This window comes from Sarcophilus harrisii, chromosome 5 (genome assembly GCF_902635505.1).
Source record: "Sarcophilus harrisii chromosome 5, mSarHar1.11, whole genome shotgun sequence".
Taxonomy (NCBI): Eukaryota; Metazoa; Chordata; class Mammalia; order Dasyuromorphia; family Dasyuridae; genus Sarcophilus; species Sarcophilus harrisii.
In genome coordinates this window covers 251652753-251677755 of record NC_045430.1, presented here as the reverse complement: position 1 = coordinate 251677755, position 25003 = coordinate 251652753, and the positions used below count along the sequence as shown (strand labels likewise).

General features: G+C 40.1%; 1 protein-coding gene across 2 annotated transcripts in view; it reads right to left on the bottom strand.

Annotated features, from left to right (window-relative positions):
- Positions 1-21108, bottom strand: part of MRPL3 (mitochondrial ribosomal protein L3) — a 36564-nt gene extending 15456 nt beyond the window's left edge. The window contains exons 1-6 of one of the 2 annotated variants that reach the window (XM_031940157.1): positions 21085-21108; positions 15236-15420; positions 13997-14088; positions 13098-13196; positions 4809-4908; positions 1259-1319 (exon numbers count right to left, since the gene is read on the bottom strand). In XM_031940157.1, coding sequence (XP_031796017.1) covers positions 1259-1319; positions 4809-4908; positions 13098-13196; positions 13997-14050 — 314 coding nt within the window. In that variant the 5' untranslated portion in view covers positions 14051-14088; positions 15236-15420; positions 21085-21108. Of the gene's footprint in view, positions 1-1258; positions 1320-4808; positions 4909-13097; positions 13197-13996; positions 14089-15235; positions 15421-20209; positions 20633-21084 lie in introns of those variants that run through there. The other variant, XM_031940156.1, reaches the window with a different exon arrangement.
- Positions 21109-25003: the final 3895 nt, after the last annotated feature.

The window sequence follows — 25003 nt, the reverse complement described above, 5'->3', positions numbered from 1 at the left end:
GCCAGTGGTACCAGGGAGGAAGGGGCTCTTGGCTCAGCAGACCTGGGTCAGCCTGCGTCCACACTAAGCCCTGGGTAGGTGAGGAACCCAGCATCCTACGGGCTACGGGTCTCCTGTTTTGTAAAGTAAGGAGGAAGGACTACATTAGGCTGTGATGTCTGGCAGCCCACAACATTCCCAAGTGCTGTCTGATTTTAATGCACTGATGTATTAACAAAAAGGAATAATAACCCCGTTGGTTCTGTAAATCAATATGTGTCCACAGGGAAACTTAGACTGCTAGGCTCCCTTCAGCCCCATTACCTGACCTAGATGTGCCCTTCTGCACAAAGGGGATACTCGCCGGCCTTCTTTCCGGCTGGTCTCCCACGGCTTGGCTCCCATAGTGTACATTCTAATTCAACTGTGGACTGTACCTGCTGTGACATGCCATCTCCCCCCACCATGATACGACATCTCCCCACCATGGTGTCTGCTTTGCCCACCATGGTCCATCCCTTCACCTCTGATCCCCTTCAAAGGCCAGGTCCAAGGATTTACCCGCCCAGAACACTTCTATCTGGAACAAGCAGAGCATCCCCTCCCCTCCCTGGCCCCACCACCATCCCAACACTTAAACTCCTGGGAGCATAGGCACAATCAGAATTTTTATGTTGCTACCCCAAGTTAGGTATGTTCAGAAATTTGTGCTGGTGTCTTTGCAGTTTCATTTGCATAGGAAACTCTCAGGTGAGGAAATGACTTCAATCAATGAAGGTCAACACATTCTTTAAAATCTGGTGTCTAACCATGGTCCCTGGACCCCAAAGGGGTCTCCGGCCAAGCTGTGATAGAAGGGGACTTGAACCCTGCTCTTCCCAACTCCCAGTTGAGCTCTGTTGAAGCTTCCTTCAGCCTAATGGTAACTAATAAAAACATTCACCCAATTCTCTGAAGAAGAGAAGTCCCTAGGGGATTTTTCATAGATCTCATCATCAAAATGGATATGGTTTTTAGGTTGTTTTTCATAACAATAAATATTTACAAATAATCTTGTAAATAACAAGATTATTTACTTAAAACATCCACACACACACACTCTTATAACGCTGTTTTTTTCTTAGCTCTATTTTAATTTGCTTCAGTCTTAACTGGAATCAGCTGCCTTCACTTTCTCATGTTTTACGTTCATATAATATTTTAAGTGAAGTTTCCCTAGTGGCTTCCAGATACACGAAGGAGCAAAAAAAGAAGACGAGGAGCCCCTCGATGGACTTACGTTTTGGCTGTAACATCCACGTACTGTCCAGGACGAAAGTGAGCAGCATATAGAGGAGTGCCTTTATAAAGGAAAAACTTTGCATGAGATTTCTCAACCAGAAAAACAAATTCCTACCCCAAATGCTCCGACTTATCCCACATGCCTTGGCCACCCGCTTCCCCAGAAGAAGCCTCTCCTTTGGGGCTTGTTCCTCCCACCAGGGAATCTCCCTTTCAAGGAAGTCCTCAGGTCAGCCGGCCTTCCCTTCTCTCTGGGCTTCTGGATTTTCTGCCCCCCATGACCCCACAAGAAATATTCCCATCAGCCCCTCAGCTTCCTCTTATGTCTTCCCCATTAGATGCAAGGTTCTTAAGGGACAGGCCTGTCTTGTGCCAGATGCGCATGCTTGATAAATGCTTATGTTTTGACAAAATATATAGAAAAACCTGGCAACTGGCAAATCCCAAATAGAAATGAATTCTACCTCATACAAAATGAATTCTCCCTCACAATAGATATTTCTAAAACACACATAAAATATCTAAAAAGTATTAAAGAAATTGTTTATTCAAAAGAACTGTGATGAATTATTTTAAAAAGCAAGACAGTTAACAAAGAACTTTTCTTCTTCATATCATGAGAGGTACTCGGAATTAGAGAACTTAATTTTTGCCATTAATGTGAATACTCTCTCCAAAAAAGCACACTGCAAGGCAGCCTTTTACACCTTCCCAGCAATCTTCCACACAAGTGCTGCCCAACCTACCCAGAGGCCTTGCTTTGGCTACCCTGACTTAGTACAGAAACCAAAGGAAGAAGCAGGCTGCCCTGTGGCTCACTTTCATTGTAGGACTGGTCCACCTCCCAAATTGGCCATGTATCTGTCTGATGACATTTTATGTCACTTCTGCCAGGCCATTTTCTGTTGGTGATATGCTACAACCTATTCATGCCCACCAAATCAATGTGATTTTATTAAATGCCTCTTATATGCCAGACACTAGGTATGCAAACACAATCAATGAAATAACCCTTACTCACAAGGAGCTTATGCAGAAGGGCACATGTCAAATTAATACAAATAAATGAAAAGTAGTTAAATTCAGACTCATTTGAGAGGAAAGGTTGCTTGAGAGGTAATGGAACCTGGAAATACTTCCTACAGGAAGCAGAAGATAGGACTTGAGCTACAATTTGAGGAAAGTCAGGGATTTTAAAGGGTAGATATAATGAAGGAGCCATATTCTTTGGGGATCCTAAAATTTCACTTCTTTAGAGCAGAGATGTCAAACTTAGAACAGGCAAAATTTTCAGTGTAGATGGAATAGATTATAATGGAATTGCGAAGTATTTAATAAAATAAATAAAAACACAGTGAATGTTAATTTGTGGTTTTTAGAGTCAATACGTGGCCTGCAGGAATCTGGTTTCTACTTGAATCTGACACCACAGCTTTAAAGAATAGGATATTCTCAGTCATACATAATTATTTGAACAACATTCTTACTCTAGGCAGCTTCTATAGCTAGGGGCCTCAACTTAGAGTCAGGGAGACCTGAGTTCAAAGCTAGATCTTGGCCATTTACTAGCTGTGTGATCCTGGGCGAGTCTCCTGCAGGTTTCTCCTAGGGTGGTTGTGAGTTTAAAAGGAGATATTTATAAAGTCCTTTGAAAACCTTAAAGCATTATATAAATTCTAGTTATTATTGCTATTGTTATTGTGATTTAAAAACCCATGACAAACGGGTCAGTTTCAGGGAGAACCAATTTTTCAAAGGCCATTTGGCCTGTTCTCCCCAGAGTCTTTCAGTTGTCAGCCAAGTGCACTATTGGTATGTTTCTGTTTCCTATATCTTGAAACTCAATCCTTCAACACTTGCAAATTATTCATACTTGTTCTAACCCAGGGTATTTCCTTGGTTACCTTTTCTAATTCTTCAAATGGCACACTGGAGTCAGTGTTTTAAGTGTGGTCACTCTACTGTCCGTTTTAGAGAAAACAATTATTTAAGGAATAACCTTCACCGATTTTTTCTTTTACACTTTGTACTCTCAGTTTCATCCTTAAGCAGATATCTTCTGGATGATTAGATTAGTTGGACACTACTGGAGATCTTTTTGCAAATTTTTTTTTTCTCTCTTTCATTTCTCATTATTTTGAGATGATACTGTATATAATCTAATCTTTGATCATATTTTGTAAAAATAAAATGAAAATCCATCTTTTTCATTTACCACAGGCTATCACATTACTTGCCAGGAAGGACTATTTTTTTTTTCCTGCCTAAGGTGATTTCAAAGGTCTTTTGATTTTATTATGGCAATGGATTGAAATTAGTTAACTTATAAAGAAATAGTAGTCATCTGTGTTCACATTTATTCTATTTTCTATTTTGTCAGCTTCAGTACCATTTAAAAATAGGTCAAGTGAGAATTCTCAATTTAATGATACATTTAATTTTATTCTTCCTTTTAAATTAGTATTTATTTTGACATCCGTGATAATAAGTTAATGGTCTGACCGTAGAGAGCTAATTCAGAAATTATATCAGACTTATATTAGTAACCAGTTATCTTCTGTTAAAATACAATTAACCTCAGTTTTGTGATATGATCTGATGTTCACTATGACTGATAACTCTGAAATCTCTGCTTGAATGATGCAACATATAAATGTGAAGCTTCTGTACTGTCTAAACCAACAAGTGTCAAACTAATTGGGAAATGTATTAACAAAATGAAAAAAGCACAATGCAATACAGACAATGTTAATTTGTGGTTTTCTAAATCTATGTGCAGTCTACCAAAAACTGTTTCTATTTGAATTTGATACCCCTGATTAAGCACCTTTGACCTCTCTCATTTCTTGCTCTTTATTACATGGTTATACCATTTCCTCTACCCTCTGCACTGAAATTGCCGACTAGTGAAAGACAAAGTGGACAATCTTATTTGGTCTTGGAATTTTTCTACTTCCTTATGCTCAATAAGCTTTATTGAAGTCAAATTGTCTTCTGAGCTATTTCCAGTCATCTCAAGGCCTATTCAAATTGTGCCTGTTGAGCTATATTTGAAATATTAAGACACCCCTTCTTTGATCTCCACCTCAGGACATAGAACTACTTATTTTCAGAGTCAAATATTAATCTGCCTGATTACCTTCAAATTATTCATTTAATGGAATGTCCAAACACATAAATGATGAATCTTAAAAATTAATAGCTTCTTTTTAGAATGACTTTTCCAAACAGATTCCTGTATGGCAGGAAAAGGTATTCTTCCTGTTATTAAGAATAAAGTCTGTTATTAAATGCCCCATGGAAGAAGATTTATCTCTTGTGATTTAAATCAGATACCTTTATGTATCTTATTGCATGTAAATAAATGTTTAGTGCTTTGTACTTTGCTCAAATTTTACCAAAGGACAGATATCAAACCAATTATACTTAAGGTATTTTTATCTTCCCCTACAACTGACCTTAGATTACCTCAATCACTTAATAAACCTTTATTAAATACCTACTATGTGCTAGATGTTAAGTGCTAGGATTAATTATTAAATTATTACCTGGTTTAATTATAGCATTATCAGTCACACGAAATAGTGAGAATTTCTGTTTCGGTGGCACTCCAACTTCTCTGTACATTTGCATTAATGATTCAGATTTCTAGGGGAAAAAAGATACTCTTTAAGGGAAATAAAACATGTGAGATGTTGTCAATGTAAAAACACATTCCAGATTAACATCTGCATGGTGCTAAACCACTTTTATATTGTCCTTCTTGAATATATAGATCTCAAGGTAGAAGGAACCTGAAAAGTTATTTAGCCCCACTCCCAAATTTTAGGGATAAAGGAACTAACACCCAGGCAGGTTAAATGGCTTGCTTAGGGGATAAAGAAGTACTTGAGAGTAGATATTAAGATCTGACTCCCCCTGACCATATTCTGTATTCTTGGTTATCCTTTCCAGCACTGGCTATACCTTCTCTCACAGGCTCTAAAACACTCATCTTGGAAGAGACACTGGAAATCTCTCACTCCCCAGTGCCATTTTAGACTGTCTCACAAACTCTATGAAAGACTCTGGTCATTCCCCCTTCTTTCTCCAGGAGTGTACACACACACACACACACACAACTATGCCCAAGATAAATAGAAAATTAACAGGGAGAAGACACAGAATGAGGGGGGACTGAGAAAGGAGGGATTTTCATTGAGACTTAAAGGAAGCTCAGTAATCAGAGTGGAGGAAGAAGAGCACATTCCAGGTATCGGAGACAGTCAGAGAAAATGCCTGAAACTGAGGGATGGAAGGCCTTGTGAAACAGTAAAGAAGATCACTGTCACTGTATCAAAGAGTACAGGCAGAGGGGTAAAGTATGGAGGGGCCTGGAAAGGTGTGTGTGGGGGAGTGAGGGCAGGATCATAGTGGGGCTACTATGTTCTGAAGGACTTTAAATATTAAAAAGGATTTGTATTTGATCCTGGAGGCAACAGGAAGTCTCTCTGGGATACTGGGTAAAGGTGTGACATAATTGGGCCTGCACAATTTAGGAACATTGGTTTGGTGGCTGACTGAAGGACAGACTGGGGCAGAGCCTGGAGATGGGTGGACAACAGTACAGGTGAGGCATCAAGAGTCTGCCCCGTTATGGGGCAGTGTCAGAGGAGATGAGGGGATGTATTAGAGACATTGTGAAGTGAAATGGTATGAGGGCTGAGGGATGGGGAGGGTCCAGGATGACTATTAAGTCGTGAGCCTGAGTGACTGGGAGGAGGGTCTGGGGCAAAGAGAAAAAGTTCTGTTTTGGATACAGGGAGATGTCTCCTGAAAAATCTAGAAGATGGCTGAAAGGCAGTCAGAGAAGTGAGATAGATCTAAAGTCATCTGGGGAGCATCTAACTGCCCAGGGGCTGACGAGATCCCTCAGTGACATGGAGGGGAGAACTTTTCAGATGGAAAAATGCCATGCTCCTGCTTCCAAGCCCACTTGATCTCAGCCCCAAATCTCACCTCTTCGTGAAATCTCCCTTGCCTGTCCCCACCCAATGGGGCTTTAAGTCCCTTCTCTGAAGATGCCCTTAGCATTGATCACATTTTTGATCATTTGTACACATATGAAGCTTCCTTAGAAACTTCCAATTTCATAGTTTTAGAAACTCCAGGCCTGTCTATATTGGATATGTCCACCAACACACAACTAATAAATATCAGAAGCAGAATCTGAAGCCTAATTCTACACTAGTACTCACATTTCCCCCCCTCCCCCTCCTAACAGAAAATCAAATATTTGTTGGCAGGGATGGCCATCATTCCCGGAACTGTATCTTGCATGGAAAATTATTAGAAAGCTAGCATACCCATCTCTTCTACTTTGACAAGGTCTGTTTGTACCTTACTGATGATCTCGATTATACTAATTTTCATAACAAAAAACAAACATGGACAAGTAACTTTCATCAGCAAAACTACACTACTAAATTTCCTTTCTGATCACATCTATAGGAATTAGTCTAATAACTTTTAGGACAGAACATGAAAACTCATTTTGATAATAAAATAGTCTCATGGGACAATAAATAATACTATTTTATGAATATCCTGGTTTTAAAATATTAACCTTTAAATATGCCCTGGAGCTATTTTTATGTTTAACAATAAACATGATAAAGCCTAAGCCTAATCACTTCCAAACAGAAAAAAACATATGGAAGAAACAAAACAATAATATGTTATTATCTTTAGTGAAATGGCAAAATACTTCAAAAGTTGTATAAAACTTCTAAGATAAAAATGGTTATTAGTCAAATGAAAACTAAATACAGTAAATGTGGAAGAGTGTTATATTACAATTGAACAACCCAATGAATACTCTCAAAAAGTAATTTAAGGGACACTAATGGCTTGTAACACTTGGATAGCTCCACCTATATACAAGGAGGCTGTTACCCTAACCTACTAAGTTTCCTGCAGTTATTTGTTTTTATAATAGAAACACTCCTCTGCTCTAAGATGAATGGCTTACATTAACTTTGGGTCACTTAATGTCCTTAATTGTAGGTACTCTATATGTTTGTATTTTGAATGTTGCAAAAAAAAAAAAAAAAAAAAAGGAACTGAATTTAGTTTATCTTATCATAGGCATGAATTTGGCTAATTTTAAATTTAATTTTTTTTATTTAAATTTTTGATTTTTAAAAATATCTAGCCCAAGAAAAAGAACATCCAAGTCTTCATAAATTTATTTTAAAATATTTAAATATTTTATACTCCTAGTTTTATTTTTCAATTACTATTTCTTGCTAGAGTTCTTAGACAAACAGTAAGTGGACTAATGCTGATTTCCTTTCAAATAAAAACCTCTTTCCTCTGCAGAAAGGCATAATTTATTTATAAAGAGCTGAAGAAGATCTATTTTCTTATATCATTATAAAGACAGTCACCTGAGGAGACTGATCTTTGCAGCTATGCTCTCATATTCTAATACCTTCTCTCCCTCGGTCCTAATAAAACTTTTTTCTTTAGTTGACTTAAAATGATTTAGACTAGCTTCTAAGTAAGTTGCTCATATCAAATCAAAGGTCAGTATCTAGTCACAGCACAGAATCAAGTACTTTGAGACTCACCTCACATAAAATAGATACAAATTTTTTTTAGTGATTCAGTCACTTCAGCTGCATCTGACCTCATCTGGAGTTTTCTTAGCAAAGATATTGGAGTGATTTGCTATTTATTTCTCCTGCTCATTGCAAAGATGAGAAAACTGAGATAAACAGGTGAAGTTTGTTGAGGGTCACACAGTTAGTGTCTGAGGCTGGATGTAAATTAAGGAAAACGAGGCTTCCTGATACCAAGACTAGCATTCTATCCAGGCACTTATCTGTCCCTTAGTCATTAAAAATTAATACTGATACAGACTATCCAGATTATTCTATTTTGTTAAACTGAACAGCCCTTAAATATTGACTAGGACTTGGGAATACATATTATCTATCACTATGGTAACGTTTCTGTTGCAAGAGAAGGATCCCTCTTCTATCTGGACCTTGTAGAAGGACATCTTTCTAGTAAAGAATATCTGATAATCAAAATGATTTCCATTTTCTACTTCAATTGACAATAACTACCAGAAGATTGGTGAACAAAATTATATCTCTTGGGTTGAAATCATTAAGGAATCTTGAATGTATTTAAGCAAGAGATTCCTTATTGAAGGAGAGTCTCTAAGGCTGCATTTTGCTATACTGCGTCAAATGTCTTTGCAACCAGCAAAAATTAATTAATTAATTAAAGTAAATAACTTTTTTTGAATCTTTCAATCAATGGGGTGAATAATTCTATAAAAGATTCTGAAAGAATAAGAAAATCAGTTTATGACTCACTGATTATTGATGTTTTCTGTATTGCTTTTGGGAGAAAAATATTGCCATAGTTATTATTTAGGCTTTTTCTATCCTTCTGGTATGTTATTTTGTTTTCCCTAAGACACAAGTAAAGTGATTTCTAATGTTTGAGATTCCTTTTGTAAGTTTTCTGGCAAAGATCTCTTCAGTCTATACTTGGTCTTGTTTCCAACTTTGTCTTAAATGCTACTTCTCCTTTGAGAAAATTTATTTTATAGTCCAAATGTGGTAATTACTCTGTGCTGATAAGATGGATCATTAAAAAAAAATGATGATGTACGGTTAGCAAATCTTGGAAGTCTTTGAAGAAGCAAAATTATAGAGGACTTAAAATGCAATGGAGAAAAACATAGAAGACATGAGGCTTACTCTCCAGCAGCACAAAAGTTATCAATGGGGAAATGCGTGATCAGAAAAGAAGACTGGATGATGGTATGGTACAAGCATGAACAAAGGAAAACAAACAAGTAATCCAAGGGACAATTACTAATACCACAAAATATACTGATACCTCAAGCTACCTCTGGTATACTGAGGGGATCCTCTGTGGAGGAGCTATGAAAAAATATGGCCAGCAATTACATAGGATGAGGGGGACTACATTGAAAACTAGAGGAATGGAGGGAACACAATGCTCCATGGAGGTATTCTGTTGTAATATAGTGGTCTCTAAAGAATATGTGAGGCAAGACAAATCAAATCATCAGCATGAATGAACAGAATTTAGAACAACTCTTCCAAAATTAATTTGTCCATGCAATACTGGGACTTGAAGCATATTGAAAGAATCCATAAACGGAGATTCAATTCTTATAGGGTACCAAAGTAAGGTCTATCTATGTGTAGAGCGGAGTGGGGTGAAGAAAACATAATGAAATTGCCACATGTAATAAATATTTTTAGTATCTAAATTTATTTTTTCCCCATATAAAATATGAAATGTCAATAGCATGGAATGTTTTTATCATGGAATGTTTTACCCATAAAAACAAAGCCAAAAATAGTATGATTTTGCAGAGTGACTTAGAGAGGCTTTAAACACAAGTGGACTTTTGGTTCTCTCTTCTTCTTTGTAATAAATTTAATAAAATATTCAAAATGAAGATATTTCTAGTTTAATTTGCAAAGTTCTACCAGATGCAGTTTGGACTACAAACTTGAAAAAGAATAAAGCATTGGAGAAGAGACACCAACACAGTAGTTACATTTAAGAGGAGGAACCAATTACCCATTAAAAAAGTACAGAAAACTAACACGTGTCAACCTAAAGAATGCACCCATAATATCTAGAACCCACTTGAAACACATAAACATTTAACCTTTAAAAAAATGATTCCTTAAAACCCTTACTAAGGTCTTAAAATATTATGCAATTCTTCAAATCCTGAATTCATTAAGTCCTCAAAATATTTTTTCTTTTAATTAAAAGGTCCATACCAGGGTTGGAAGGAGGGAATAACTGACATTGCCATACAGGAAAGTTAAAGATGGTAGAGTAGGAGGAAACAATAAATCCCAGCTTTCCTCAAAATACTCCTCTCAGACTTGGAATAAGTACCAGGACCAAGCTATGATGGGAAATCCAAGGAGAAAATTCTTTTTCCAATCCAGGTCAGCAGAAAGAGATGGACAGAGGTCTTTGAGCACTGGGAACAAGGTTGGTCCAGGAAGGTGTTACACAGAGCCTTGCAGCTATGTCGTAAGACAAGAGGCAGCCCCCAAATCAATAAGGATAGCTCTGATCCCATTTTTTAATGATCCATCTTATCAGCACCACATTTGGACTATAACACCTCAGATCTTAATTTATTTCTCAAAGGAGAAGTAGCATTTAAGACAAAGTTGGGAACAAGACCAAGTATAGACTGAAGAGATCTTTGCCAGAAAACTTACAAAAGGCATCTCAAACATCAGAAATCACTTTACATGTGTCTTAGGGAAAACAAAATAACATACCAGAAGGATAGAAAAAGCCTAGGTAATAACAATAGCAATATTTTTATTGCTGTATAGGGAGAAGCAAAATTTGACAACAGAAAGGCTGTGTCAAGAATGACACTGAGTCTGTGGCTCTGGATGACCTGAAGGATCATGGTGCTCTTGAGAGGAAGAGGAAAGTCTAGAAATGGGGAAGTATTGGGGAAAAGACAGTGAGTTCTGTTTTTGCCATGCTGAGTTCCAGATGCCTCTGGAACAGCCAAGTGAAGTGTTTATAAGGCAACTGCTGGGAAAGGGGGAGTATGTAGTTCACAAAGAGTTTGGGAAAGAGAAACAGGTCTAGGAATCACATGTGGCGTCTGAGATTGGAACTACTGAGATTATGAGGAGAGACAGTATAGAGCTGACCACGTGACAGTCGAATAAGTATAACACAAAGATGACTGAGAAGGAACGACCAGAAGAAAGCAGACTCACAAAGGCCTGGGAGAAAGGGGGTGACTGGCAGTGGTATGTGCCACCGAGAGGCTGAGAAGAGGCCATGAGGTCTGGAGATTAGGAGATGATACAGAGCTTTAGATGGGGGGGAGTAGGGCTTCAGCTGAATTAGGAGGTCAGACGTCAGAATATAGAGGCTCTGGAAGACAAAGGGGCAGCAGCGAGGGCACTCAACTTTCTCACGGGAGTGGAGGAGAGGCAGAGGGTGAGGAATGCAGGGACTGAGATCAAGGGGAGACTGTTTCAGGATGATGTCCCTTTTCTGACCCTCACCCCTTCTCTCTACAATCTGAGCTCCCTCCCTCTTCAATTACTTTATGTTCCCTGCCTCTAGGAAGAGGTATGTGCCATAAAAGAAGGAACATTTCAGATACATCCCTTCCCTGGCAGAGCCCAAGGGGGCAAGAACCTCCCCACACTCTGCATTCTGAACAATATAAACAGCCTCCCTAACATTTCAGAGATGAGCAAACTGAAAAGCTGAGTGCCTGCTTTTGAACTTGGGTCTGAATCCTAATGTAACTGTTTCTAATACAACACACTGAACCAGAACTAATGATCAATTTAGTTTCCCTGAAACTGTTTCAGCTCCTTCTATTAAGAGATACAATTATTTCTCTTTTTAAAACCGATTAAAAAAAACTTCAATAATACAACTGTCCAATGCATTTGCTTCAAATCAATTTCAATACACACAAATGTCTATTCTTTGCAATATAATATTTTTGTTTTTAAACATTTCCTTTTTCTGTACTAACCAATCAAATTCCAATGAACTCGGAAAACTAAAAGAGAAAAATGCAAATATCCATAGAATGTTTGATTGCTGAAGAGTATTAGGAAGCCATGGATGGCCCAGGCTTTTCAAGGCATTGGCCACAAAGAACACCTTCAATTCAACCTGACAAACATTTATGAAATTATTACCTTATTATCTTATACAACACTCCCTCTCCCCCTCCTCTCTGCTAGATTCTAACCATGTGACCTCTCTCCAGGATCCTACTGTCCTCCCAGGCCCTGAGGTGTGCCATCCTGGCACTGACCCCTATTGTGCTTTCACTCTCCATAGCCCCTGCTTCTTCTGCATGGACTCGCCCCTCCCCGCACACAGCTTCCACAATCACTTCAAGGCCTCCTCACTTACCACTTGCACTGCCAGGACAGCCTACCTGATGCTTCGCCCCTTCCCAATCCATCTTCCCAGAGGTTGTGATTTTCCTCTCATGAATCCTCTTTACCCAGAATCCTTCAAAACTCTGCCCCAGTACCATCTTTTACATGGAGTCTTTCCTAATGGCCCCAGATTCTGGGGCTGTAACCAGAATTTAGCTCGAATTTATTTTGTATACAATCTCTCTCTCATATCAGGCACTGTTTCATTTCTACCTTTGTACTCCCAGCATTTAGCACAACTGTGTGTCTGGCACACCCAGAACTGGCCAAATTAAAAGGGATTTTCCCCCCCATTTAGCCAATGTTTTTCTGGGCTTTACTAAAGAAAATATAAGTTGTTATTAAAGTAGGTAGTACACATTATACTATAAGCTTATATTCTGCTTACAAATAATTTACAATTAAAGAAAAATATATCTCAGCTCCATGAAGCTAATATATCTACTTTCTTTCTAAGAGCTAAGAAAGATATGAATATGGAAGAGCTGGTTACTTCTAGTAAATAAGAAAAGTGAAATAATTTTAAAAGAAAAAATTTAAAAGCTTAGAGTTATATCATAATAGCATTCTATCTGAAGAAATTTTATTTCAAAAATATATTTTTATTCAAAGCTAGATTTTTTTCAGAATCCCAAACTCTTTATTAACTATATCTAATAACTGCCAGCAGTATTTATTCCTTCTGAAAAAATATTATGATTTACTACAGAGACTAAGTCATAGAACTCAAGTAATTTGCTCACAGACCAAAAGATAATTTGTAATACTACAGTTTTAAGACAAAATAATTTATTTGTAACTCATGCAAAGTACTTACTCTCATACATAGTAACTTACAAAGAACTGGGATACATTTTTTCCTCCTACTAGTAGGTTTCCTCGAATCCCATCACATTCTTCCTTTGGAGTATATTTTAGGATGTGACAATCTTGTACCTTAAAGATAAACCCAAGCAAATGAAAGGTTACAATGCAAAATTCCATTTAAATGACATTATTCAAGTACACTTAAAACTAGTTATGTAAGTTTACTAAGGTAAGTAAGACCCTAACTTCTTTCACTATATATCTGCTGAGGAGTCAGAACTCTCATTCAGTGTATATACTAACAGAGGTGGAGACCTGGAAGAAGTCGCAAGGCTTTGAGCTCAAGGCTGATCCATGTGATGAAGAAAACAGAAGCCAACCAAGTTTTAGTTTGAACAATTAGTAGATGAATGAAAGTTCTCATTTGCATCAGGACAATCCAGAATATACAGAGCAGGCTCAATCAAGCTGGCATGCTTATTTGATGTGATATGGCACTCTGACTCAATCTAGACTAAGTTCTTCTGGTTCCAGATCAAATAGAAACATAGAGATCAGTAAGCCTCACGATGATCCCTGGCAAAATTATAGAAATGATGAGGATTAAAAGTAGCTGAGTTCCTTAACCATTAATGCCAGTTCTCTGGTCCAGGGTGTAATGAGGCTGACCTCGGAAGGTTGCGTGCCCTGGGTTCAAATCTTTGTCCTAAACTGCCGAGCCTATAAGTTGCACAGCAGTTACCAACTGGCACTGGCTTACAGCATATCCTCACTGGGCCTGACATCTCTGTCCATCCCACTTTCCCCCCTGGCCCTTTCCCAACAAAATGTTCTAGTGTTACATAGTACACTGGCATGTAATCCTATTCATGATCAGCTATAATTAGGCATGAATAATAGGTCCTATTTCTTGGGACCTATTTTATTACCTGAAGTAATGTGACAGCATGTTTTTTACCATCCTTGGTCCATAAAGGCATCATGCCCAATTTTGCAGCAATAAGACCAACTCTTACGGAACCTGGAAATTTAAAAGAAACCTGAAGATTTCACCACTTTGAATACAATCTTAAAATCATTTTTCTCCCCAAATATGATTTCAAGACAGATAATATATAACATGTACATAGTATTTACTATGTGGCAGGCATTGTGCTAAGTGCTTTACAGACATTTGATGCTTACAATATCCCAAAAAGTAGGTTCTAAGATTATTCCCATTTTATAGATGAGGATATATGATTAAGAAGTGTCTGAGACTGGATTTGAACTTAGATTTTCCTGACTCCAGACCCAATGTTCTGTATACATAACACCAGCTGCACATCAAAAAAATTTATTATTCAGACATATAAATACTCAATACATGGATGAAACACAGCTATTGATAGTAGACATGCAGGAACAATACTCAGTGGTTTAGGAATTTATACAAACCAGCCAGGGACTGACTATTCAAGCACATGAGTTTTTGAAGCATTAAGCTTTTATGCTTTGCAATATCTAACAACATCCTCAAAGTATTAACTGGACATTCCCAGACTTGTTTCTCAAGGAGGAACACAGCTGAGACATTTGGGAGAGGTTAGGACAATGGAAACCATTATAGAAAGTTTGTCCCATCAGCTGCCACAAGGAAGATTTTGCTGCACGAGCTCTGAAGAAGCCACATTTGGCCCTTCTGCCACAGCAGAAAGCATACAAGGCAAGCCTAGTTCACTGCAGCAATTGAACTCATAGCAAGCGCTCTACCCAACAAGGAGCAGAGTTTAAGGTAGCCTTGTATACCAAAAAACCCCATGGACATCAATGCTCTGGGTAGTCCTGGCTTGGGCCTCTTCCTTCTTTTCCTTCTTTTTTTTTTTTTTTAAAATTAAGCCTAGTTTTGAATACCTAAGCAAAATGATCCTCACTCCTCACACAGTTTAGATCTGGAATACGAAAAGTTACTCAAAAAATCATTTATTGTAGGGAACCTTTTTAATGAAAGTTAAATTTATTAGCTAGGTTTAAGACAGATTAATATAATTAAATAATCATTTGTTCATCCTTAAATAGACTTTATTATATCAGAAGATCAGAAATATAAATATATAAATGTGTATACTTGACATAAAAAAAGTGACAAGAGCCTAAAAGTAAAATCCTCAAACAAGTAAGATAAGCACCTGGCTCCCAAGGATGTATGGGCCATGGTTCGTCCTTCAGAGGATTCAGTTTACTTGCTGTTTGAGCCTTATACTCTTCAGCAGTTAACTGTTTAAGAAACTCATAATTTTCTTCAGATAGATGTTCATGCCACCAGGTAACACCAGCCCCATGGGTGCATCGCACAATAAAGCTGACGGGTGACCTGTTGAGGTAAAAGAACAGATCAACCTTATTCCTTCAAATCTGACAGATTGGAACACTTAAAAAATAACAACAATAAAAACAGGTAATAATAATAATGGCCAAAGAAGGAACCAAAGCTATAAGAACAACTGAAGTCACCGCTTTTGTTTTTTTAAATATGAAGCCCTAGCAGCATTCTGATTGTTTAATCTTAAGGGGTTTCCAACTCCAATGAAATGCTATTTGGATGTCTCATCTCCAGCAATTCTTATTTCTAAAGGATCCAGCACATCCTGCAATTTGAATCAACTGATTAAACACTGATAAAGCACTTGCCAGGACCTGGGGCTACAGATACAAAAATGATAGTTGTTTCTATCCTCCTGCAGCTTTCATTCTCCAGACTTCTTAAACCCTTTTGTGTCATGGACCCCTTTGGCAATCTGAGGAAATCTACTGACTCTTTCCAAATATGTTCTTCAGTGAATAAAATACAAAGGATTACAGAAAAACCCATTAAACTGAAATATAACTGGAAAAATATTAAATAAGTTCATGGATACCAGTTAAAAACATCAGCTCTAGGGGATACATGTTCACAGATTAATAAATGCAGGATATAAACAAAATAATGCATTTTCAGCCTTTTGAAGGAACATGCTAATTCTGTGATTCCTTTAAAGAGAGTGTGCTTCAGATGGGCCATTAAAGAAAATTGAGGGCTGTGAGAAGAGGTCAAGAAAGTAATCCAGATAAAAGGAAGAGCTTGGACAAAGGCATGGAGGTTTGAGGAAGCAGAACAGGCAGTTGGGTAAAATGCAGAATGTGAAGGGAAGTAAGGTCCTTGGTTCAGTTCTATGCTTTAAGGAGATTGATCAGAGAAATGCAAATTAAGACAACTGAGATACCACTACACACCTGTCAGATTGGCTAGATGACAGGAAAAAATAATGATGAATGTTGGAGGGGATGCGGGAAAACTGGGACACTGATGCATTGTTGGTGGAATTGTGAACGAATCTGACCATTCTGGAGAGCAATCTGGAATTATGCCCAAAAAGTTATCAAACTGTGCATCCCCTTTGATCCAGCAGTGCTACTACTGGGATTATATCCCAAAGAGATACTAATGAAGGGAAAGGAACTTATATGCGCCAAAATGTTTGTGGTGGCTCTCTTTGTCATGGCTAGAAACTGGAAAATGAATGGATGCCCATCAGTTTGAGAATGGCTGAAAAAGTTATGGTATCTGGGTTTATGGAATATTATTGTTCTGTAAGAAATGACCAGCAGTGTGATTTCAGAGAGGTCTGGAGAGACTTACACAAATTGATGCTCAGTGAAATGAGGAGATCATTAAATACTTCAACAACAATACTGTATGAGTATGTATTCTGATGGAAGTGGATTTCTTCAACAAAGAGAAGCTCTAACTCAGTTCCAATTGATCAATAATGGACAGAGGCAGCTACACCCAGAGAAGGAACACTGGGAAATGAATGTAAACTGTTTGCATTTTTGTTTTTCTTCCCAGGTTATTTTTTACCTTCTGAATTCAATTCTTCCTATGCAACAAGAGAACTGTTCGGTTCTGCACACATATATTGTATTTAGGATATACTGCGAAATATCTAACATGTATAGGACCGCTTGCTATGTGGGGGAGGGGGTGGAGGGATGGGAAAAGTAGGAACAGAAGTGAATGCAAGGGATAATGTAAAAAAATTATCCAGGCATGGGTTCTGTCAATAAAAAGTTATATTTTTTTAAAAAAAGAGAGATTGATTTACCAACTGCATGAAAGACTGATTGGAAAAGGAAAGACTGGAAGTAGGGAGACCAGTTAGGAGGCAAACATTGCAAGAGTCTAGGTCAGAGTTCATATTGGATTGAACTAGCATGATAGTCCTGTGAGTATAATGAAAGTGAATGAAGGCTTTGCATGTAGACTTGAAGATCAACCTTGCCAAAATTCAGAGAAGCTCAATGCAAGACTTAGCACAAAATAATTTTTCTCCTCATTTTTAGGAATGTGTTAGCATTATCAAATTCAGATAAAAACAGGAAGTTGCTAAACCATTCATAAAGATCCCGCTGGGTCACAAGTAACTTAAATGAACTACATGTCAACATTATCTCTTTCTATTATAGCCTACTGTATTTTTATTTTGTTAAATATTTGCCGCTAATGTTTTTTTTTTTATCTAATTTGTCCTCTCTGGAATACTGCCTGCTGTTAGATACCTTTGCCCTAAAGTAAGGAGGTGGAGGAGTGGGGGGCACCATTCACGTGGAAAACATCATAGATTCCTTAAGTTTTGGATTAAATAACAAAGCATCACCCTAAACAGGAAAAAAATCATCCTAGTTCTCGGGCTGGACCCAAATCATCCCTAAATGAACAATGTTTTCCTTTATAGAGGGCTCATTTCCACAGGCCACTATCCTGAATGCACTGTAATGCAGAAGCTGTGGAAAAGGCACTTGCCAAGTTCAAATGCCTTTTCAGCAAGATGCCCCACATCCCGATTCTGACACTCCAACCAGAAGCAAGTCTGGGGAAGAAGGCCGACCCTCGTGGACTCCAGTGCCAGTATTGCGATGGCTTCTATCCCTGGGCTTAAATTTTCCCCACTCCCGGCCCCTTTTCCCCAGAGAAATTTTTGTCACCCCGGATATATATGTATATAAAATGAAAACTTTTACTGATGATCTCAGTTCCACAGCCCCCCAAGGGAGGTCACAACTCACAATTTATGAAGCTGCTCTGCTTCACCCACTGGATGAGTCCAGCCCAGGACAAGGCCTATCCCCCGCCCCCAATATAATTTTTCTGTATCTAAATATTCAGGGAGCCCCTTAAGTCTTATTGGGCACATCATGGGCGCTTAATTAATGCCCACCCACTTCTCTGCAATCACAAGACAATATACAGTGGTGCTTAATAAATGCAGGCATAGTTCTGCAAGCTCCCAAGATTTAATACACAGCGCTGGCACATCATGGGTACTTAATAAATACCCTCTGACTTCTCTACATTTCCCGGACTTAGTACGTAGCGCGGGCACGCCACGGGCGCTTAATTAATGCCCGCACACTCCTATGCTTTCCTAGGATCTGGTACGTAGCGCGGGCACCCCACAGGCGCTTAATTAATGCCCGCACACTCCTATGCTTTCTAAGGATCTGGTACGTAGCGCGGGCACGCCACGGGCGCTTAATAAATGCCCACCCACTTCTCTGCAATCACAAGACAATATACAGTGGTGCTTAATAAATGCAGGCATAGTTCTGCGCGCTCCCAAGATTTAATACAGAGCGCTGGCACATCGTGGGTACTTAATAAATACCCTCTGACTTCTCTACATTTCCCGGACTTAGTACGTAGCGCGGGCACGCCACGGGCGCTTAATTAATGCCCGCACACTCCTATGCTTTCCTAGGATCTGGTACGTAGCGCGGGCACCCCACAGGCGCTTAATTAATGCCCGCACACTCCTATGCTTTCTAAGGATCTGGTACGTAGCGCGGGCACGCCACGGGCGCTTAATAAATGCCCACCCACTTCTCTGCAATCACAAGACAATATACAGTGGTGCTTAATAAATGCAGGCATAGTTCTGCGCGCTCCCAAGATTTAATACAGAGCGCTGGCACATCGTGGGTACTTAATAAATACCCTCTGACTTCTCTACATTTCCCGGACTTAGTACGTAGCGCGGGCACGCCACGGGCGCTTAATTAATGCCCGCACACTCCTATGCTTTCCTAGGATCTGGTACGTAGCGCGGGCACCCCACAGGCGCTTAATTAATGCCCGCACACTCCTATGCTTTCTAAGGATCTGGTACGTAGCGCGGGCACGCCACGGGCGCTTAATAAATGCCCACCCACTTCTCTGCAATCACAAGACAATATACAGTGGTGCTTAATAAATGCAGGCATAGTTCTGCAAGCTCCCAAGATTTAATACACAGCGCTGGCACATCATGGGTACTTAATAAATACCCTCTGACTTCTCTACATTTCCCGGACTTAGTACGTAGCGCGGGCACGCCACGGGCGCTTAATTAATGCCCGCACACTCCTATGCTTTCCTAGGATCTGGTACGTAGCGCGGGCACGCCACGGGCGCTTAATTAATGCCCGCACACTCCTATGCTTTCTAAGGATCTGGTACGTAGCGCGGGCACGCCACGGGCGCTTAATAAATGCCCACCCACTTCTCTGCAATCACAAGACAATATACAGTGGTGCTTAATAAATGCAGGCATAGTTCTGCAAGCTCCCAAGATTTAATACACAGCGCTGGCACATCGTGGGTACTTAATAAATACCCTCTGACTTCTCTACATTTCCCGGACTTAGTACGTAGCGCGGGCACGCCACGGGCGCTTAATTAATGCCCGCACACTCCTATGCTTTCCTAGGATCTGGTGCGTAGCGCGGGCACCCCACAGGCGCTTAATTAATGCCCGCACACTCCTATGCTTTCTAAGGATCTGGTACGTAGCGCGGGCACGCCACGGGCGCTTAATAAATGCCCACCCACTTCTCTGCAATCACAAGACAATATACAGTGGTGCTTAATAAATGCAGGCATAGTTCTGCGCGCTCCCAAGATTTAATACAGAGCGCTGGCACATCGTGGGTACTTAATAAACACCCTCCGACTTCTCTACATCCCCGGACTTAGTCCGTAGCGCGCGCGCGCGGAGGCCCCATAGGCCCGAGCACTTACGAGCGCTCCGGGTGACAGCGGCCCCTCCCCCGCTTCCTCCCCGGCCCCCGGCCCCGAGCCCACGTACCCGCAACTCCTAGCACCGCCCAAAGCCCACAGCCCGCCGGCGGCGCGAGCCCACAGCCTCCAGCCGCCCATGGCGCGGGCAGACAGCCCGAACTCCCAATACGCGCCGCCGCGTTCTCTGCCGGTCAAATCGGCTCCGGAACCCGCCCTCCCGGCGGCCCCTCTTCCGGTCCTGCCTCCAAAGCCCGCCGGCCGGAAACAACTCCAGGAACTCGCGGTTCCCTCCCACGCGGTGCCCTGAACTCCTCCCCCCGGGCGCCCGGGGGATGACGGGGGCGGCCGAGGGGCGTCCCGGTCTGTAAAGCCGCAGCAAAGGAGCCCGTGCCCGCACTGTCGTAGAGCTGCGGAGCCCTTCCGGGCTCATTCCCCCCTTGTTACAGATGGGGAAACTGAGGCTGTAAGGGGGCTGGAGCCCGCAGCCCACCCTCCCATGTCACAGCCCCGCTGGTCAGCCTGAACAAGTCGCCTCTTCTATGTGGCCTCAGTTTCCCCGTCTGTGAAAAGGGAAAGCAACAATAGCGTTAGTCCTGGAGCTGGCAAGAAACAGGAAGGGGCTGCGTGAGCGCTCCGGAAGGGGGCTGGGGAGCGGGCGCGGGAGGAAAGACTCCTGGGAGGATTATGGGGCCGCGCCCCTCCCCCCCCCCCAATCCACCCATTTGCCTTCTGGGATATTCAGGGCCCACCAGGAAACGCATCGCTGCCGTGGCAACTTGCCTCGATGTTCCGCCGAACAAGAACCGTAATTGTAGGCCATGAGAGGGCAGGCCCCGGAGGAAGCACTTAAATGACCTGTTGGGTCCGGGGGCTTTTATTACGCGAGAAGCCCCGCTGGGCACGGCGTTTATTCCCGCTTTAAAAGGGAGAATAAGATCCTACCGGAAGGGACGGAGGCTCCCACGTCCGGCTGCCGTCCTCAGGGCGCGCGTCCCAGCCCGGCCCGGCCCGGCCCGGCCCAGCCCGCCCGGCCCGGCCCGGGAGTTCCGCGCCTGGGACTCCGGGAGCCGAGGCCGGCCTCAGGTAGAAACGGCTTCAGACAGATCAGGCAACCTCGGCCTGAAGTCTTTTTCATCCAGCTTATCACCCTCGCCGCGGTCTTTCAGTATTAACCCGAGTCCGGCCTGGCCAGAGAGGAGCTGTTCATTGAGACTGATCCGAGGCAAAGCCGGTGTGAGAGGGTTTGGTGGCAAAGAGTCCACAGCGACTGAAGTTGTGATTTCAGTGGTTTAGGAAACTCCAAATTAGGATTAAAAATAAAAACAAAAAAAACAAAAAACAAAAAAAAACAAAACCACACCCACTTTTTACATACCTCCCAATGTGCCTCCGACGTAAATTACGTACCCAGGACCACACAGCTGTTAGCTATGAGAGTAAAGAGCAGGCTCGGGTCTTTTTGCCTCTCAGTGGCTTTCCAACCCACTTCATCGCCCTCTGGCTCCCGAGTGCCATGATTCCTTCCCTAAACTAGAAATACCTTTTCCCCACTCTCCCACCTGTCCAAATCCTACTTATCCTTCTAGGCTCGTGGCAAAGCCCAACGCTTCCGTGAAAACATCCTTTCCCCTCTATCTGGCCTCAAACACAGACCTTAATTATTTTATTTTGCTGAGGCAATTGGGGTGAAGGGACTTGCCCAGGGTCACACAGCCAGGAAATGTTCAGGGTCTGAGTCCGCCTTTAATTATTAGTGCTTTTGGTCCCGTGCAGTTCCGTGGCACTCACGAAAATCTTTCTTTGCTAACTTGATTGTAAGCTTCAAGCTTTGGATTCTGCATTTATTAATAAGGGGGTTGGATTAATCTAAGGTTCTTTCCAACTCTTAAAAAAAAATCACTCTATGGTCTTTAAAGGGAAGAAATGTATTATATATATCAATTGTACCTTTCCTATAGAAAAAATTCATATAAAAGATTAAATAATTTATTTTGGGTAGCACAAATAATTAGGAGTAAAATTAAGAGTAGGACTCAAGTCTCCTGACTCTCATTTGGTTCCTGGTATGCTGATCAATCAATCAGTTAAGCTATCAAGTGCCAGTCTTCAGGGAGATAAAGACGATAACAAAACATTTCCTGACTTCAAGGAGCTCACATCTTACAGGAGAGACAAAAAGTGTATACAAAATTTGTAAAAAACAGGAACAAGGCAAATTGGTGGGGAAAGATTTGTAAGGGGTGGAGGAGGAAGTAAGGAAAGACGGGAAAGTTTCATTCAGAAAGTAGTTCTTCAGCTGAGTTCTAAAGAAATTCAAGGATTCTACTGGGGGAGGGGAGATAAGTGGGAAATGGGCAGGAGGAGAGGGCAATAAGGAGGGGGGAGTTGGAAGATCCCAGAGATGGAAAATGGAAGGTTGTGTATGAAGAACAGAAAGAGAGCCAGTCTGGCTGGAAGGGTGTGCATGGAGGGGAGTAAATGAAGGACTGAAAGATAAGTTGTGAAAAATTTATATATGTTAAAAAATGTGTAATTCATATGAAAATATTATAGGGAAGAAGTGGAGACGATTGAATAATGGAGCAATTTGGTGACACTTGCTTCTTTTGTTTTGTTTTGCTACACTTTAAGTTCTGAACGATCTCTCTTCTCTCCTCACCCCACACGAGAGAGAGCCACCATTTATTTGACCATGATATATAGAGATATATAAAATTGCACTATATATATATATATTTCTGTTTATAAGTTCTTTCTCTAGAAGTAGATAACACTTTCTTGATTTGAGTACTTGTAATAATACTCAGAATAAATTGGTTGTTCACAATTATTCTTCAATGTTGCTGTTACAACATAGAATGTTCTCTTGATTATGAGATTTGCTCTTTAGGAAAATCATTTTAGCAACTGGGTGGTGTTTGAATTGGTAAGGGGACAAATTTTGGGCAGGGAGAACACTTAAGTCACTATTGCAATATTCCAAGCAAAATTTCAGGTAATGATGTGAGGGATGTAGAAGACTCTTACCCAAAATGACTACTCGGAGATTATTCAGTAGAAAGCAGAAAAGTCGTTTATTGAAACCTCTGGAGGATGAGCTATCCCATCGAGAGATAAGAAAAAGAAAGCTCGTGGTAGGAGGGTTAAAGAACTAGTAAAGATAAATAGCTTTTCTACAAGAGATTACATCACAAGTAAGAGAGCATTGAGAAGGGGAGGGGAAGGCATCTAATTGGTTGTTGCTATTCGGAAAGATTTTCTATCTTTTAAATTAATTAATCTTTATAAATTTATATATAAATAATTAAATTAATTAATTGCAAGCCCAATTCATTGATCTTTTCTTTCTCTGTTTTATGCAAGTAAGCCTCTAGAGATATAAAATTTCCCCTTATTACCACCTTGTCTGCATTCCACAAATTTTGTTAGGTTGTCCCATTATTGTTATTCTCTTGGATGATATTATTAATTGTCCATGATTTGCTGTTTTACCCATTCATTCATTCTTTAGGATGAGATTATTTAGTTTCAAGTTACTTTTTGGTCTATTTCCTCCTGGCTTTTTATTGAATGTAATTTTTATTGTATCATGATCTGAAAAGGATACATTTACTATTTTTGCTGTTCTGCATTTGATTTTGAGGTCTTTATATTTTATTGACTTAATATATGGTCAGTTTTTGTATAGGTTCCATGAACTGCCAAAAAGAAAGTGTACTCCTTGCTGTCTCCATTCAGTTTTCTCCAAAGATCTATCATACCTTTTTCTAATATTCTATTTACCTCTTTAACTTCTTTCTTATTTATTTTGTGTTTTGATTTATCTAGTTCTAAGAGTGCAAACTTGAGATCTCCCACTATTATAGTTTTGCTGTCTATTTCTTCTTGTAACTCTCTTCTCCTTTAGGAATTTAGATGCTATACCACTTGGTGCATATATGTTTAGTGTCGATATTTCTTCCTTATCTATGATAAGGACATTTTTCCTTATCTTATATAAGGATATTCTTCCTTATCTATGATAACCTTTAGCAAGATATAGTTTCCTTCCTTATCTCTTTTAATTAGATCAATTTTTTGCTTTTGCTTGATTTGAGATCAGGATGGCTACCCCTGCTTTTTTTTTTTTTTTTTTTTTTTTAACTTTACTTGAAGCATAATAGATTCTGCTTCAGCCTTTTACCTTTACTCTGTATGTATCACCCTCTTTCAAATGTGTTTCTTGTAAAGAACATATTGTGGGATTCTGGCTTCAGTCTGCTATCTGCTTCCACTTTATGAGAGAGTTCACCCCATTCACATTTATGGTTAAAACTACTAATTCTGTATTTCCTTTCATCTTATTATCCCCAGATTATACTTTTCTCTTTCCTTTCCCCCTTATCCCTCTCCCCAGTATTTAGTTTATGGGCACTACTTGCCTTAAGCAGCCCTCCCCCTTTAGAGTCCCTCTCCCTTTTTTATACCTTTCTTTTACTATTTCGGTATTCTCTTCTATTTAACCTACCCCTTCCCTTTTTGTTTTTCCCCTCCCACTTTTCAATGAGGTGAGAGGAGTTTCTCTGTAAACCAAATATATCTAATATTTTCTCTTTGAGCCAAATCTGATGAGAGTAAGATTCACACAATGTTCATCCCCCTCTCTTCTTTTCCTCAGATGCAGTAGGTTTCCTTTGCCTTTTCATGAGATGTAATTTCCCTCTTTTTACCTCCACTTTTCCCTTTTTCTGGTATAATTCCTTTTCCACCTGTAGTCCCTTTTTTTATATCATTACAGCAAAATCAAATTATACATACTTCTCTATGTATACCCATAACAGAAACACAGTTCTCGAAAGAGTTTTTTTTTTTAATCTTATGC